Below are 17,961 nucleotides of genomic sequence, written 5' to 3' on the forward strand. Positions count from 1 at the left end.
TTCTGGTGCGTACATAATTTCTACTTTTCTCCCAGGCTCGCTTGGGTTCAAGCGTCTTGTTATACCGTGCTGCTTGTTTTGGTGGTCTTTTCTTGAGATGAGGAAGAGAGCCAGAAGCCAAACACTGATTGAGATCATTTCTTTTTCTCCTCTCTGGTGGAGCGTTTGCATTCGCGCCTTCATTCCTAAGTCAGTTTCTAAAACTGCTTTGCAGGATTTCAATTCCCTCCTCTAACAGAACTGCTGGTCACATTGTTTGGAGTATTCTGGGATATTAATAATAATGTATTGTCGAAGGCTTTCATGGCCGGAATCACTGGGTTGTTGTAGGTTTTTCCAGGCTATATGGCCATGTTCTGGAGGCAATTTTTCTCCTGACGTTTCGCCTGCATCTATGGCAAGCATCCTCACTACCTCTGAGGAAGCTTGCCATAGATGCAGGCGAAACGTCAGGAGAAAATTGCCTCCAGAACATGGCCATATAGCCCGGAAAAAACTACAACAACCCAATAATAATAATAATAATAATAATAATAATAATACTTTATTTGTACCCCGCTACCATCTCCAAGGGACTCGGTGCGGCTTACATGTATTGTATTGTAGATATGATTGACACACACAGAGATATAGTATCATAGATTTGAAAGGGGCCCTTAAAGAAGGACAATGCTATGTTACATGTTCCAACAAACCAGACACTCCCCACGTCAACACTGAGAAAGAAACAGCAAGAAATACTGTTTACCCACAAGCAGAAAGAAATTACATATATTAGAAACCAACACTTTCTCATTACTTTATTTTCCAGATCAACAGACTGGGCCACAGCAACACCTGGCAGGGGACAGCTAGTGTGTATACACATATATAAATAATGTAATATATATTATATAATATACTTTACTTACTTACTTAGGCGATCCCTCGTAGTCCGAGGATGATGGTCCTCCAAGTTCGGTGTCCTGGCGGTGGGTTCGTAGGTGGCTGTGGAGCCCTCTTCTTGACCTGCATCTTCTCCCACAGTGAGGGCATCAGTTTCCAGGTGGATGGCGGTCTCGAATGGGGTTGGCATGATGCGCCTTCCTCTTGGCATGTTTCTCTCTTTCGCCCTCCATTCGTGCCTCTTCAAATTCTGCAGCACTGCTGGTCACAGCTGACCTCCAGCTGGAGCTCTCAAGGGCCAGGGCTTCCCAGTTCTCTCTCAGTGTCTTTGCCAGAGTGTTTAAGGTTGGCTTTGAGCCCATCTTTCAATCTCTTTTCCTGCCCACCAACATTCCGTTTTCCGTTCTTGAGTTCGGAGTAGAGCAACTGCTTTGGGAGACGGTGGTCGGGCATCTGGACAACATGGCCGGTCCAGCAGAGCTGATGGTGGAGTTGATGATTATTATATAATATATACTACAACTTATGATATAGTACAATATATAATAATAGTATACTATACTGGTAGTGTATTATGCATATTGTGATATACTAATATAGTACAATATAATGATATAATAATTGTATATGATATATGACATGTAGTATTACTAATACTATTTTTGTATAGTGCAACATAGTAATATATAATACTAATATTGTGCATATTATATTCATATACTAATATAGGTATTGTATGCATATACAATATTGTGCATATTATATTCATATACTAATATAGTTATTGTATTGATAATATTACAATACAGTAATAGATTACTATTCGGAAACTTCAACTAGTCCAATGGGAGGCAGCCAGATTGCTCACTGGAGCATCATACAGGGAGCACACCACCCCCCTGTTGTGTCAACTCCACTGGCTGCCGATCCAGTTCGGAGCACAATTTCAAAGTGCTGGTTTTGACCTATAAAACCCTACACGGCTCTGGCCCAGTGTATCTGTCCGAACGGATCTCCCTCTACGTCCCACCCCGGAGTTTAAGATCGACTGGGGGGGGGCCCTGCTCTCGACCCCGCCAGTATCACAAGTGAGGCTGGTGGGGACGAGGAGCAGGGCCTTCTCGGTGGCGGCCCCCTGCCTGTGGAACTCGCTCCCTGGGGAAATCAGAACAGCAATCTCACTCCTCTCTTTCAGGAAAAAATTGAAAACATGGTTGTGGGACCAAGCATTTGATCAATCGGGTAGGTAAAGAAAGGAAAGGCCTAGGAAATGTCTAATGGAACGGCATCTGGAACCCGGAAGACGAATGCTGAACGTGTGAATAGTTTGATATAATGTGGTTTGTTTATTCGTGTGTTATTATTATATTATAACTTTGTTTGTACCCCACTAGCATCTCCCGAAGGATTCGATGCGGCTTACAACAGGCCGAAGCCCAACATAATACAACAATACAATATCTAGCAAATGAAAACAGTTAAGCAAAAAAGACAATGACAATAACAATACGACAAGACATTATTAAAAAAGTCGGCCGGAGTAGGGGCACAAGGTTAAAACTATGACTTTATTATATGTAACTGTAATTGTATAGGCATCAAATGGTGCCTTGTTGTGTAAGCTGCCCTGAGTCCCCCCTCGGGGGTTGAGAAGGGCGGGGTAAAAGTAACGGAAATAAATAAATAAATAAATAGTACTAATAATACACTATAATTATATAATAATTAGTCCAACTATAACTAGTCCAACGCTCGGCAGCCATGATTTTAACAGGAGCGGAGCGCAGGGAGCATACAACCCCCCTGTTGCGCCAACTCCACTGGCTACCGATCTGCTACCGGGCTGAATTCAAAGTGCTGGCGTTGGCCTTTAAAGCCCTAAACAGTTCCGGCCCAAGATACCTATCCGACCGCATCTCTGCCTATGAACCCACCAGGACTTTGAGATCTTCCGGGGAGACCCTGCTCTCAATCTCGCCTGCCTCACAGGCATGGCTGGCGGGGACGAGAGATAGGGCCTTCTCGGTGGTGGCTCCTCGGCTGTGGAACGCCCTTCCTACGGACATTAGACTAGCACCATCTCTAATGGTATTCCTCAAAAAAGTGAAGACCTGGCTGTTTGAGCAGGCGTTCCAATAATTAGTGCAATGATTGGTTAATGAACACTGGAATGGAACAATGGATGACGAATCTGGAACATGTTTTTGATGACAAGACGACAGTGAATGGGTATTGTAGTAACTGTTTATTAATTGTGTAATGTGTTAGGTTGTTAACTGTTTCTATACTGTAGCACTGAATTTTTGCTGTTCATATTTGTTGTGAACCGCTGTGAGTCGCCTTCGGGCTGAGAACAGCGGTATATAAGTCAGGTAAATAAATACATAAATAAACAATACAGTATTACCATAATTATAATAATCATAATTATAATAATATAATGTAATACAAGAATACTAAGAATACGTTATAATAATTATAATGTAATACAGTAATACTAATAATGCACTATAATAATTACATAATACACTATTATAATTATCATAATCATAAGAATATTATAATGTAATACAAGAATACTAAGAATACACTATAATAATTATAATGTAATACAAGAATACTAATAATGCACTATAATAATAATTATATAATACACTATTATAATTATCATAATCATAAGAATATTATAATGTAATACAAGAATACTAAGAATACGTTATAATAATTATAATGTAATACAAGAATAGTAATAATGCACTATAATAATAATTATATAATACACTATTATAATTATCATAATCATAAGAATATTATAATGTAATACAAGAATACTAAAAATACACTATAATAATTATAATGTAATACAAGAATAGTAATAATGCACTATAATAATAATTATATAATACACTATTATAATTATCATAATCATAAGAATATTATAATGTAATACAAGAATACTAAAAATACACTATAATAATTATAATGTAATACAGTAATACTAATAATGCACTATAATAATAATTATATAATACACTATTATAATTATAATCATAAGAATATTATAATGTAATACAAGAATACTAAGAATACGTTATAATAATTATAATGTAATACAAGAATAGTAATAATGCACTATAATAATTGTATAATACACTATTATAATTATAATCATAATAATATATTGTAATACAATACTAATAACCCGCGACAATCGTGCAGGGAAGAAGGGAAGCCACTCTGAATTTTCATATGTTTATGTTTTTGCAGCCTTCTCCTCGCCTCGCTTCATGATTGGCCGGCAGCGTCAGCGCCCTCGGCCAATAGGGTGCAGGCTCCTGTGTGCGCGCGGGTTCTTTTCCGGGTGAGGAACAGGAGGCGCGGAAAAAGGTTCCGGGGAGTGTTTCCTTCCTCCTCCTTCCCTGCCAACCTGTGCATGCCTCAAAAGAGACCGGCTTCCAACCGAGCAACAAGGGAAGCAGGAAAGGTACGGCTTTTATTTCTATGGCGGGCCCAATGGGAAAGAAAGAAGGCTCCTTTCCCCCTTGTATTTTGGAAATATTGGCATATATCAGTGGTTCTCAACCTGGAGTCCCCAGATGTTTTTGGCCTACAACTCCCAGAAATCTCAGCTAGTTTACCAGCTGTTAGGATTTCTGGGAGTTGTAGGCCCAAAACATCTGGGGGCCCCAGGTGGAGAACCACTGGAATATATCCTGTAACATACCTTTGCACCACCTAGATCTGGGCCAAGCTTGGCCTACACCCCCTGCCATTATCCTATGTAAAAATAATTGGGGGTTTCATCCAAAGGAAGGAAGAAAGAAAGAAATTCAAGGATTGGCTGTGGCAGGGTGAAGTGGCCCTCTGTCACGTGATTGGGAAAGGAAGGCAGGGAATGCAGTGTCCCATTCTGGGCACCACAATTCAAGAGAGACATTGACAAGCTGGAATGTGTCCAGAGGAAGGTGACTAAAAGGACCAAGGGTCTGGGGAACAAGCCCTATGAGGAACGGCTTAGGGAACTGGGCATGTTTAGCCTGAAAAAGAGAAGGATGAGAGGAGACATGATGAGAGCCATGTATAAATATGTGAGAGGAAGCCACAAGGGGGAGGGGGGAGCGAGCTTGTTTTCTGCTTCCCTGGAGACTAGGGTCTGGAGAACAAGCCCTATGAGGAGTGGCTTAAAGAGCTGGGCAAGTTTAGCTTGAAGAAGAGAAGGTTGAGAGGAGACAGGATGTGGGCCATGGATAAATATGTGAGAGGAAGCCACAGGGAGGAAGGAGCAAACTTCCTTTCTGCTTCCATGGAGACTAGGACGCGGAACAATGGCTTCAAACTACAAGAGAGGAGATTCCATCTGAACATGGGGAAGAACGTCCTGACTGTGAGAGCCGTTCAGCAGTGGAACTGCCCCGGTGTGTGGTGGAGGCTCCATCTTTGGAAGCTTTTAAACAGAGGCCGGATGGCCATCTGTCAGGGGTGATTTGAATGCAATGTCCCTGCTTCTTGGCAGAATGGGGTTGGACTGGATGATGGGCCAGGAGGTCTCTTCCAACTCTTTGATTCTATGAAGCAGGTGAGCTGCTGCTTTATTTTTTTATCGTGTCAGGAGTGACCTGAGAAACTGCAAGTCACTCCTGTTGTGAGAGAATTGGCCGTCTGCAAGGGCGTTGCCCAGGGGATGCCCAGATGTTTTGATGTTTTAACATCCTTGTGGGAGGCTTGTCTCATGTCCCCGCATGGGGAGCTGGAGCTGATAGAAGGAGCTCATCCGCCTCTCCCCGGATTTGAACCTGCAACCTGTCGGTCATCAGTCCTGCCAGCACAGAGGTTTAACACACTGTGCCACCGGGGACTCCGGATAAATATGTGAGAGGAAGTCATAGGGAGGAGGGAGGAAGCAAGCTTGTTTTCTGCTTCCCTGGAGATTAGGACGCGAAACAATGGCTTCAAACGATAAGAGAGGAGATTCCATCTGAACACAAGGAAGAACTTCCTGACTGTGAGAGCCGTTCAGCAGTGGAACTCTCTGCCCCGGAGGGAGTGTGGTGGAGGCTCCTTCTTTGGAGGCTTTGAAACAGAGGCTGGATGGCCATCTGTCAGGGGTGCTTTGAATGCAATATTCCTGCTTCTTGGCTGAATGGGATTGGACTGGATGATGGCCCAGGAGGTCTCTTCCAACTCTAGGATTCTATGAAGCAGGTGAGCTGCTGCTATATGGCAGGAAGGAAAAGAAGAGAAAAAGAAGGAAACTAAATTGAGAAGGAAGAGAGGGGGATATAAAGAGGAAGGAAGGGAAGGAAGAATGAATGAAAGGGAAGAGGGGGGAAGGTGTATGAGGGAAAGCAAGGGAAGAGAGAGAAAACAAAAGGGGAAGGTGCATGAAGGAAAGAAGGGAAGAGAGAGAAAGAGAAAGACGAGTGAAGCAGATGAGGAAAGAAAGAAGGAAAGAGAAAGAGAAAAAAGACGAGTGAAGCAGATGAGCTGTTGCTATATGACAGGAAGGAAAGAAAGAGGAAAAAGAAGAAAACAAAATTGAGAAGCAAGAGAGAGTGCAATAAAGAGGAAAGAAGAGAAAAGGAAGAAGGGGTGAAAGAAGGGGAGGGTATAGAGATAGGGGAAGGAAAGAAAGGGAAAGCGAGGAAAGATAGAAAGAGAAAGAAGAGGGGAGCAAGATGTAAGAGGGGAAGAGAGAAAGAAAAAAGAAAGATTGTGCATGAAGGAAAGAAAGGGGAAGCTGTATGAAGGAAAGAGGAAGAAAGAAGGAACATGCATGAAGGAAGGAAAAGGAAGAAGGAAAGGGGAAGGTGTATGAAGGAAAGAGAAAGAAGGAACAGGCGGGCAGGCGAGAAAGAAAGAAAGAAAGAGGAAGGTGTATGAAGGAAAGAGAAAGAAAGAAGGAACATGCATGAAGGAAGGAAGGAAAAGAAGGAAGGAAGGAAAGAAAGGGGAAGATGTATGAAGGAAAGAGAAGGAAGGAAGGAACATGCAAGAAGGAAGGAAGGAAGGGAAGAGGAAGGTGTATGAAGGAAAGAGGAAGAAAGAAGGAACATGCAGGAAGGAATTAAGGAAGGAAGAAAGGAAGAAAAGAGGAAGGTGTATGAAGGAAAGAGAAAGAAAGAAGGAACAGGAAGGAAAGAAGGAAAGAAAGAAAGGGGAAGGTGTGTGAAGGAAAGAGAAAGAAAGTAGGAACAGGAAGGAAGGAAAGAAAGAAAGGGGAAGGTGTATGAAGGAACAGGAAGGAAGGAAGGAAAGAAGGAAGGAAGGAAGGAAGGAAGGAAGGAAGGAAGAAAAGAGGAAGGTGTGTGAAGGAAAGAGAAAGAAAGAAGGAACAGGAAGGAAGGAAGGAAAGAAGGAAAGAAAGAAAGGGGAAGGTGTGTGAAGGAAAGAGAAAGAAAGTAGGAACAGGAAGGAAGGAAGGAAGGAAGGAAGGAAGGAAGGAAGGAAAGAAAGGGGAAGGTGTATGAAGGAACAGGAAGGAAGGAAGGAAGGAAGGAAGGAAGGAAGGAAGGAAGGAAGGAAGGGGAAGATGTATGAAGGAAGGTGTATGAAGGAAAGAGAGAGAGAAAGAAAAGAAGAGAGGGAAGGTGTGTGAAAGAAAGTAGAAGAATGAAAGAGAGAGAGAGAGAGAAAGGGGAAGGTGTATGAAGGAAAGAGAGAGAAAGAAAGCAAAGAAGAGAGGGAAGGTGTGTGAAAGAAAGTAGAAGAAAGAGAGAGAGAGAAGAGTGGGGAAGATCCATAAATACTGTGACGGTCTATAGATAGCTCTTAGTCCTTTGAATTCTGCTGTGTGCTCCCCTCCCTTCTCTAACTCCCCTGTTATGCCGCCTTTCCTGGTTCTTGTCTCGCTGAAGTTCCGCTTTGTTTCCGCGCCGCACTTGCAGGGCTCTTGACCATGGCTGCCGACTCGGACGTCCTCCACTTCCAGTTCGAGCAGCAGGGCGACGCCGTCCTGCAGAAGATGAACCTCCTGCGGCAGCAGAACCTCTTCTGCGACGTCTCCATCTACATCAACGACACGGAGTTCCCGGGGCACAAGGTGATCTTTGCGGCCTGCTCCACCTTCATGCGGGACCAGTTCCTCCTGACCCAGTCCCAGCAGGTGCGCATCACCATCCTGCAGAGCGCCGAGGTCGGCCGGAAGCTGCTCCTCTCCTGCTACACGGGGGCTCTGGAGGTGAAGCGGAAGGAGCTCCTCAAATACCTGACGGCCGCCAGTTACCTGCAGATGGTCCACATCGTGGAGAAGTGCACGGAGGCGCTTTCCAAGTACCTGGAGATGGATGCTGCCCTGGAAGGTGAGGCAGGGCAGCCCGAGAAGTGTCACTCCTCCGACATGGAGACCGGAGGCAAAGACGGAGGCGCGGACGGGGACTGCGAGATTATTGAGATTTCCGAAGATAGCCCCATTCACCACGTCAAACGGGAAAAGGGGGAGAGACCGAGGCTGATCCCGGATCGCAAGGAGGCCAAAAGCCCGGAGATATCGGCCGTCGAGATCGGATACAAGGACGAGGAGATCTGCATCTTCCAAATGGGTCCCGACGTGGACGATGACAACGAACGTTTTTCGCAGCCCTCCACCTCTTCGAAGCCCAACCTGTACTTCCCGGAGACTCAGCACTCTTTGATCAACTCGACGGTGGAGAGCCGGATGACGGAAACCTCCGCAGCGCCGTTCCAGAGCTTTGGGGGCGAGAACCCGGAAGGCGCCGCAATGCCGGGGTTGGGCAACCCGGAGGATTCGGGCTACTCGTGGCGCCACCAGTGCCCCAAATGCCCCCGCGGCTTCCTCCACCTGGAGAACTACCTCCGGCACCTCAAGATGCACAAGCTCTTCCTGTGCCTGCAGTGCGGGAAGACCTTCACGCAGAAGAAGAACCTCAACCGGCACATCCGGGGCCACATGGGCATCCGGCCCTTCCAGTGCATGGTGTGCCTCAAGACCTTCACGGCCAAGAGCACCCTCCAGGACCACCTCAACATCCACAGCGGGGACCGGCCCTACAAGTGCCACTGCTGCGACATGGACTTCAAGCACAAGTCCGCCCTCAAGAAGCACCTCACCTCCGTCCACGGGAGGAGCGGCGCGGACAAGGCCTCCTTCGACACCATCACCCAGGTCAGGATAGACTACGACTAGGAAGACCTTTGGGGAGGATCCATTGCAAGTCACAGCACTGTCCCGCCCTTTAAGATCCTCATCCCGCTCGCTGAGGCACCCCAACATTCCCACAAACAGCACTTCCAAAAGATAGGTGGGAACTTTATCCAGAGGTGTGTTCACACTGTATATTGATAGCCTTTCGATCCCACTTTCACCAGCACGACTCCCTCTGATAGGAAATATCCTTTGATGGGATATTTGGGATTCTCTGCTTTAATGAACCAACATTTTCTTACAAAGGAGGACCTTACTTTAGTAACACCAAGCCAGAGGGTGCTGTGTTTTGTTTGCTAGATTTGGTTACACAAACACATATACATACACATACACATACACAGATATACATACTCAACATACACAAATATGCATACACACATATACACAAATATATATCTGTGGGTGTATACACATATACATACACAAATATACATACACTTAGATATACATACCCATATACACAAATATACACATACACAGATATACATACTCACATACACAAATATACATACACATATATACAAATATACATATTCACATGCACAAATATACACATACTCAGATATACATACAAATATACACAAATATATACATACACATATATACATACTCACATACACAAATATGCACACACAGAGATATACATACACATAGATACACATAGATATACATACTCACATACACAAATATACACATACACAGATATACATACTCACATACACAAATATGCACATGCACAGATATACATACTCACATACACAAATATGCATACACACAGATATACATACACATATACGCAAATATACACATACACAGATATACATACACATATACACAAATATACACATACACAGATATACATACTTACATACACAAATATTCATACACACACATATACATAAACATACACAAATATACACAGATATACATATTCATATTCCCAAATATGCATACACACGGATATACATACACATATACACAAATATTTATATGTGGGTGTACCCACAGATATACATACACATATACACACTGAGATATACATATAATACATATACACAAATATACATGCACATAAACACACACAGATATACATGCACACATACGCAAATATACATACACATATACACAAATATACATACACATATCCACACACACAGGTATACTTACACATATACATACACTCTATATTTATTATTATATTTATATACCACTTTCTTCTCTTAAAGAGAGAAGAAATTTTATCCTAGGGTTTGCTGAGTGGGATTATTATTATTATTATTATTATTTATATACCGCATTTCCTTCTCTTAAAGTGGTGTATTGATAAATGTAATAATAATCATAATAAACCTTAAAAGTGGGATCAAACTGCTGCAAATGTACAGTGTGGATGCACCTCAGAAACAACAGAAGGAGGTCTCCCCTACGCACTTTGGGACAATGTATTATCGTCAGGTTTCACTCCTTAAACAGTATTTATGTTTGTATTTATGACAAAGTCTGTTGGTGATTGTGACTTTAAAGTGTCCAGTGGCACGGAAGCGGCCTCCGCCTCGAATGGCACCTTTTTGGGGTATTTGGCAGGAAAGAGCAGCCTCGCGTTTGCCTTCGAAGCCTCCTGTTCGTCTGCCATGGAATACAAGGGACGGATCTGAGACGGAGACTGGGTCCGGATATAAGATTATCCGCCATTTTTGGCTTGGGAAATAATGGACTCCATTCCGTCCGGCCAAACCATCTGGAACCTTTGCTAATATGGGTGCGACTGACTTGTGTTTGGTAAACAGACTGGGCCTTTGGGCTGCTGAGAGTTTTTCAGGCTGTCTGGCCGTGTTCCAGTAGCATTTTCTCCTGATGTTTCGCCAAGGCATCAGACCTCTTGCTGAACCTTACGAAACTACAGCTCCCATGATCCCACAGCACTCCAAGGGGGTGCCATTTGTCAACAGTGTACATGGATCCCAAATCATGCCCTCCATTCTCTTGGTGCTTGACTTTTCGCCTCCATCTTTGTTCCAAAATACTCTTGTGTCTCCCCTGGAAATATTTATATATATATAAGTGATATAAACACCTGTGCTTTCTATATAAGGATCCTAGAGTGGGAAGAGACCTCAAAAGCCTAAGCAGAGGCTGGATGGCCATCTGTTGGGAGGGCTTGGATTGTGCCTTCCTTTATGGAACAAGGGGGTTGGATTGGATGGCCTCTTGGGACCCCTTTGAACTCTCGGATTTTATGGTTCTTTATTATTATTATTATTATTAGAGCCTGGATGTCCATCTATTGGGAGGGCTTGGATTGTGTCTTCCTTCCTGAGGTTGGATTGGATGACCTCTTGACGTCCCTTCTGACTCTAGGATTCTATGGTTCTGTATTATTATTATTATTATTATTATTATTATTTTAAGCAGAGGCTGGATGTCCATCTGTCAGAAGGGCTTGGATTGTGCCTTCCTTCCTGGATGAAGGGGGTTGGATTGGATGGCGTCTTGGGACCCCTTTGAACTCTCGGATTCTATGGTTCTATATTATTATTATTATTATTATTATTATTATTATTATTATTATAAGAGTCTGGATGTCCATCAGTTGGGAGGGCTTGGATTGTGTCTTCCTTCCTGAAAAAAGGAGGTTGGATTGGATGGCCCCTTGAGGTCCCTTCTGACTCTAGGATTCTATGGTTCTGTATTAATATTATTATTATTTTCAGCAAAGGCTGAATGTCCATCTGTCGGGAGGGCTTGGATTGTGCCTTCCTTCATTGAACAAGGGGGTAGGATTGGATGGCCTTTTGGGACCCCTTTGAACTCTAGGATTCTATGGTTCTACATTATTATTATTATTATTATTATTATTATTATTATTATTATTAGAGTCCGGATGTCCATCTATTGGGAGGGCTTGGATTGTGTCTTCCTTCCAGGAAAAAGTGGGTTGGACTGGATGGCCCCTTGAGGTCTCTTCTAACTCTAGGACTCTATGGTTCTGTATTTTTATTATTATTTTAAGCAGAGGCTGAATGACCATCTGTCGGGAGGGCTTGGATTGTGCCTTCCTTCTTGGAAGAAGGGGGTTGGACTGGATGACCTCTTGAGATCCCTTCTGACTCTAGGATTCTCCTTTTTTGTAAGCGTTGTGCTGGCTGTGTTTACTCAAACGTTTTGTTCAATTGTTTTGTTTTTGGTGCTTGTGTTGCCCGAGTGCTGATGATGTCCGGTTTTGGGGAAGGTTGGGTTCATTGTTCGGTGTGCGGTTTTTCCTTCCTTGGCTTGCACGTGACAATAAAGTTCGCCCACCTTTGATGGCAGCCTTTGACACAGCTCATCAATGTCGTTCCCTAATTGGTTCCATCATCAAAACATGGGGAAAGTGTTTGCAAGAGGGACACCGCCCTGCCGCAGCACATTTTCGTTCATCTGGAGAGTCCCTGCTCACGATCCCACCGGCATCGCAAGCGCGATTGGTGGGGACGAGAGACAGGGCCTTCTCGGTGGTGGCCCCACAACTCTGGAACTTCCTCCCCAAGAACATCAGGCACTCCCCAACACTGGCAGTCTTCAGAAGGAGCTTGAAAACATAGATGTTCCAATGTGCCTTCCCAGATTAAGGCATCCCGAGCAATTGTCCCTAATGCACTTTATGAGAGAATTGCCTGCACACCCTTCTATTCCCAAAGTACCCATTCCACCTCACCTGGGCATGCCCAGCATTTTTAGAATTTTAACCATTACCTTTGGCCCTGCCACAGGTTTTTTAACAGTGTTGTGTTTCTGTTATTGTTCTATTGCTTTGTTATGAGTTTATTTATTGTTGCATTGTATTGTTGCCTGTTGTGTTTTTGTTAAGGATGTACTTTGGGCTCGGCCTCTTGTAAGCCGCACCGAGTCCTGCGGGAGATGGTCGCGGGGTACAAATAAAGGTTTATTATTATTATATTATTATTATTTTGCAATAGCTTTCCAATGGCTATCTCATCCCCGCGTCCCAACCCATTCAACCTAGTTTGTGGCAGCCACAAAAACAAAACAGCTACTTTCAAAGCCAGGAAAGGACAGAACATTTCTTGAATTACTATTTCATTATTATTTACATGTACATAACATCACAGCAGACATGCCCGATATTCGTCTCTGAATATCAGGCTCTTCCCAAGGGCCTGGGATAGTAGAGGCATATTATTATTATTATTATTATTATTATTATTATTATTATATTTTTATTTTATTTACATGTACGTAACATAGCACACATGTGTTCCGCTGTTCTGTACATGTGTTGTTACGTACAGGGATATCCATCTGTTGGGAGGGATGTCCATCTGTTGGGAGGGCTTGGATTGTGCCTTCCTTCATGGAACAAGGGGGTTGGATTGGATGGCCTCTTGGGACCCCTTTGAATTCTCAGATTCTATGGTTCTACATTATTATTATTATTATTATTATTATTATTAGAGTCTGGAAGTCCATCTATTGGGAGGGCTTGGATTGTGTCTTCCTTCCAGGAAAAAGTGGGTTGGACTGGATGGCCCCTTGAGGTCTCTTCTAACTCTATTTATTTACATGTACGTAACATAGCACACATGTGTTCCGCTGTTCTGTACATGTGTTGTTACGTACAGGGATATAAGAGACATATTATTATTATATATTATCCGTATGTTATATATTATTATATTATATGAATATTAGAGGGGTATTACAGGCTTTATATTATTATATATTATTGTTATATATTATTATATTATATATTATTATTTATTTACATGTACATAACACAGCCCACATGTGTTGTGTTGTTATGTATGTGTGTTGTTGTTATGTACAGAGATACGCGGCATTATATTATTATTATATATTATCATATTATATCTTATTATATTACATGGATATTAGAAGGGTATTAGAGGCATATTATTATTATTATTTATTTATTTTATTTATTTATTATTTATTTATTTCCTGCATTTGTTAACCGCCGCTCTCAGCCCTAGGGCGACTCGTGGCAGTGTACAGCACACAAAAGACAATTTACAATGAGCCAAGACGACAAAACCAACATATCACTACTACACATCATCTAATTACACTAAAATAATCCGCTCCGTCTTCGTAGAATCATAATCCATCTCGTAGTCGTAGTCCGTTCCAGTTGTCATTTCCAGTTGCTATAGCACTCAGTTAAATGCCTTCTCGAATAGCCATGTCTTCAGGCTCTTATGGAAGGCCATAAGGGAGGGCGCCTGTCTGATGTCTACAGGGAGGGTGTTCCACAGCCGGGGGGCCACCACCGAGAAGGCCCTCTCTCTCGTCCCCGCCAGACATGCCTGTGAGGCAGGCGGGATCGAGAGAAGGGCCTCCCCAGATGATCTCAAGGTCCTCGTGGGCTCATAGGCCGAGATGCGGTCCGAAAGGTATTTTGGGCCGGAACCGTTTAGGGCTTTGTAGGATAACACCAGCACCTTAAATTGGGCCTGGTAGCAGATCGGCAGCCAGTGGAGCTGGAACAGCAAGGGCGTTGTATGCTCCCTGCGTCCTGCTCCTGTTAGTAACATGGCTGCCGCGCGCTGGACTAGCTGAAGCTTCCGGGCCGTCTTCAAGGGCAGCCCCACGTAGAGAGCGTTGCAGTAGTCAAGGCGGGATGTGACCAGAGCATGTACCACCGTGGCCAAGTCAGACTTCCCAAGGTACAGGCGCAGCTGGCGCACGAGCCTAAGCTGTGCAAATGGTCCCCTGGTCACCGCCGAAACCTGGGGATCCAGGCTCAACGATGAGTCCAGGGTCACACCCAAGCTGCGAACCTGCGCCTTCAAGGGGAGTGCGACCCCATCCAGCACAGGCTGTAACCCTATACCCTGCTCGGCCTTGCGACTGACCAGGAGGACCTCTGTCTTGTCTGGATTTAATTTCAGTTATTATGTATATATTATTATATTTTATACATTATTATATGCTATGTTGTTATGTTATATATTACATTATATTTTATTAATATGTCATATATTATTATATTATATATTATTATTTATTTACATGTACATAACACAGCCCACATGTGTTGTGTTGTTATGTATGTATGTGTGTTGTTGTTATGTACAGAGATATGAGGCATCGTATTATTATTTTATGTTATCATTATGTTATATATTCTTATATTAAATGGATATTAGAAGGGTATTAGAGGCATTATATTATTATTATTACTATTAGTATTATTATATATTACCATGTTACACCAGAAGCGACTTGCAGTTTCTCAAGTCGCTCCTGACACAACAAAAAATGTTATATTTTATTATATGTTATATATTATTATATGCTATGTTGTTATGTTATATATTATATATTATTATGTGATATATTATTTTTTATTTACATGTACATAGCAACCGCTTTGAGTCGCTTCTGGGCTGAAAAAAGCGGTATATAAATATAGGAAATAAATACATAAGTATTACTTATTAATGTTATATTATATTCTATTTTTATTTCATTTACATGTACATAACACAGCACACATGTGTTGTGCTGTTCTGTACATGTGTTGCTACGTACAGGGATATAAGAGACATATGATTATTATTGTTATTATACATTATTATGTTATATATTATTATATTATATATTATGATATATATTATTGTAGTGAATATGTTATATATTATATATTGTTATTTATTTACATGTACATAACAACACAGCACACATGATCATTAGTGTGAGATCAGGGCCTTGTATGCAAATGAGCCCTAGGGAGGCCCCGCCCACCCTCAGTGAGTTCTGTAGAGACCGGGCTCTGCTATGCAAATGAGCCCAGGAGAGGCCCCGCCCACCCTTAGTCTGCGCTATGAGATCAGGCTCTGCTATGCAAATGAGCCCAGGAGAGGCCCCGCCCACACCCTGTAGGGATCAGGCTCTGCTATGCAAATGAGCCCAGGGAAGCCCCGCCCACCCTCTGTGAACTCTGTAGAGAAGATCAGGCTCTGCTATGCAAATGAGCCCCGGAGAGGCCCCGCCCACCCTCATTGAGCTCTGTAGAGATCAGGCACTGCTATGTAAATAAGCCCTGGGGAGGCCCCGCCCACACCCTGTAGAGATCAGGGCCTGATATGCAAATAAGTCCCAGGGAGACCCCGCCCATCCCCAATGAGCTCTGTAGAGATCAGGCTCTGCTATGTAAATGAACTCCAAGGAAGCCCCGCCCACCCCCAGTGAGCTAGAGATCAGGCTCTGCTATGCAAATAAGCCCCGGAGAGGCCCCGCCCACCCTTAGTCTGCTCTATGAGATCAGGCTCTGCTATGTAAATAAGCCCTTAGGGAGACCCCGCCCACACTGTAGAGATCAGGCTCTGCTATGCAAATAAGTCCCAGGGAGGCCCCGCCCATCCCAATGAGCTAGAGATCCGGCTCTGTTATGCAAATGAGCCCCGGAGAGGCCCTGCCCATCCTCAGTGTGCTCTATGAGATCAGGCTCTGCTATGCAAATAAGTCCCAGGGAGGCCCCGCCCACCCTCATTGAGCTCTAGATACCAGGGTGTGCTATGCAAATGAGTACCGGAGAGGCCCCGCCCACCCTCAGCTCTGTAGAAAAGGTCCGGGTCTGCTATGCAAATAAGCCCCAGAGAGGCCCCGCCCACACCCTGTAGAGATCAGGCTCTGCTATGCAAATAAGTCTCAGGGAGGCCCCGCCCATCCCCATTGAGCTCTGTAGAGATCAGGCTCTGCTATGTAAATGAACCCCAAGGAAGCCCCGCCCACCCTGGTGAGCCAGAGAGCTAGGGAGGCCCCGCTCACCCTCAGTCTGCTCTATGAGATCAGGCTCTGCTATGCAAATAAGTCCCAAGGAGGCCCCGCCCATCCCCACTGAGCTCTGTAGAGATGAGGGCCTGGTATGCAAATGAGCCCCTAGGAAGCCCCGCCCACCGTGAGAGGAGGCTCACGTGAGAGAGAGCGAGACGAGGGCTGTGTGGGGAGGGGGAAGTCTCGTGGGGAAGTCTCGCGAGAGGTGCGCCGCGGGGCGTGCCCGGCGTGGTGGGCGGGGCTCCCGGCTGTCACCGCGATGAGGAGACGACGACGTCGCCGCCGCCGCCGCTGGGCCGCTCCGGGGTGCGCCCCTCGGGGCCTGTGAGGAGGAGAGGAGAGGCGCGCCGACGGGCCCTCTCCTCCACGCTCCGCCGGCCCTCGTTTCGACGCCGCGGGTTTCGACGACGGAGAAGGAGGAGAAGAAGGTGAGGGGAGGCCCCGCCCCCTTCGCGGAGGGAGGGAGCCAGGGAAGAGGAACAGCCCCGTCGCCTAGGCAACGGGGCTCTTCCCAGCAGCGAGGGAGGGGCGGCTCTGCCCTTTTCGCTCCTGCCCCACGCCCCGCCCACTCCAGCCCCGGTGGGCGGGGCCTGCTCGCCTGGGAAAGGAGGGCGGGGCTTCCCTGCCTGGACTCACTCCCTCCTTCCCCTCCCTCCCATTGAAAGGGAGCCATTCCATGTTGGATTATAAGGGTTATCGATATAGAAATAGATTATCTTTATATCTACTCACTCATGCTTAATTGGTTTTTGTATTATATTATCAGTAGATAAGTCAATGGCTCCTCCCAGTTAACGCCTCCCTAGAAGAGGGTGCCTCCAGGCAACAACAGCCAGGATGCCTCTGTGCTGATATAAATGGCTCCTACCAGGGGAACTCCAGACAAAACAATCCAGGGGACAGTTAACGCCTCCCTAGAAGAGGGTGCCTCCAGGCAACAACAACCAGGATGCCTCTGTGCTGATATAAATGGCTCCTACCAGGGGAACTCCAGACAAAACAATCCTGGGGCCAGTTAACACCTCCCTAGAAGAGGGTGCCTCCAGGCAACAACAGCCAGGATGCCTCTGTGCTGATATAAATGGCTCCTACCAGGGGAACTCCAGACAAAACAA

The 17,961-nt window shown here is 44.6% G+C and overlaps 2 protein-coding genes across 3 annotated transcripts in view; both read left to right on the plus strand.

Moving 5' to 3' along the window:
* The first annotated feature begins 4,233 nt into the window (after nt 1–4,233).
* ZBTB6 (zinc finger and BTB domain containing 6) lies at nt 4,234–12,357 on the plus strand. The gene is made up of 2 exons (XM_060757596.2): nt 4,234–4,369; nt 7,770–12,357. The coding sequence occupies exon 2, from the start codon at nt 7,781–7,783 to the stop codon at nt 9,026–9,028; it is 1,248 nt and encodes a 415-aa protein (XP_060613579.2). The 5' UTR covers nt 4,234–4,369; nt 7,770–7,780; the 3' UTR covers nt 9,029–12,357.
* Nucleotides 12,358–17,081: 4,724 nt separating this feature from the next.
* The window catches only part of RC3H2 (ring finger and CCCH-type domains 2), a 33,360-nt gene continuing 32,480 nt past the window's right edge, over nt 17,082–17,961 (plus strand). For both annotated transcript variants that reach the window (XM_067471756.1, XM_067471757.1), the window contains exon 1: nt 17,082–17,274. The gene's annotated coding sequence lies outside the window, so the exon portion shown is untranslated. The remainder of the gene's footprint in view (nt 17,275–17,961) is intronic.

Source organism: Anolis sagrei, chromosome 11, assembly GCF_037176765.1.
Source record: "Anolis sagrei isolate rAnoSag1 chromosome 11, rAnoSag1.mat, whole genome shotgun sequence".
Classification (NCBI taxonomy): domain Eukaryota; kingdom Metazoa; phylum Chordata; class Lepidosauria; order Squamata; family Dactyloidae; genus Anolis; species Anolis sagrei.

Bases quoted from the DNA above. Each gene is read 5' to 3' on its own strand.
- ZBTB6 (XM_060757596.2), top strand. From the start codon at position 7,781: ATGGCTGCCGACTCGGACGTCCTCCACTTCCAGTTCGAGCAGCAGGGC.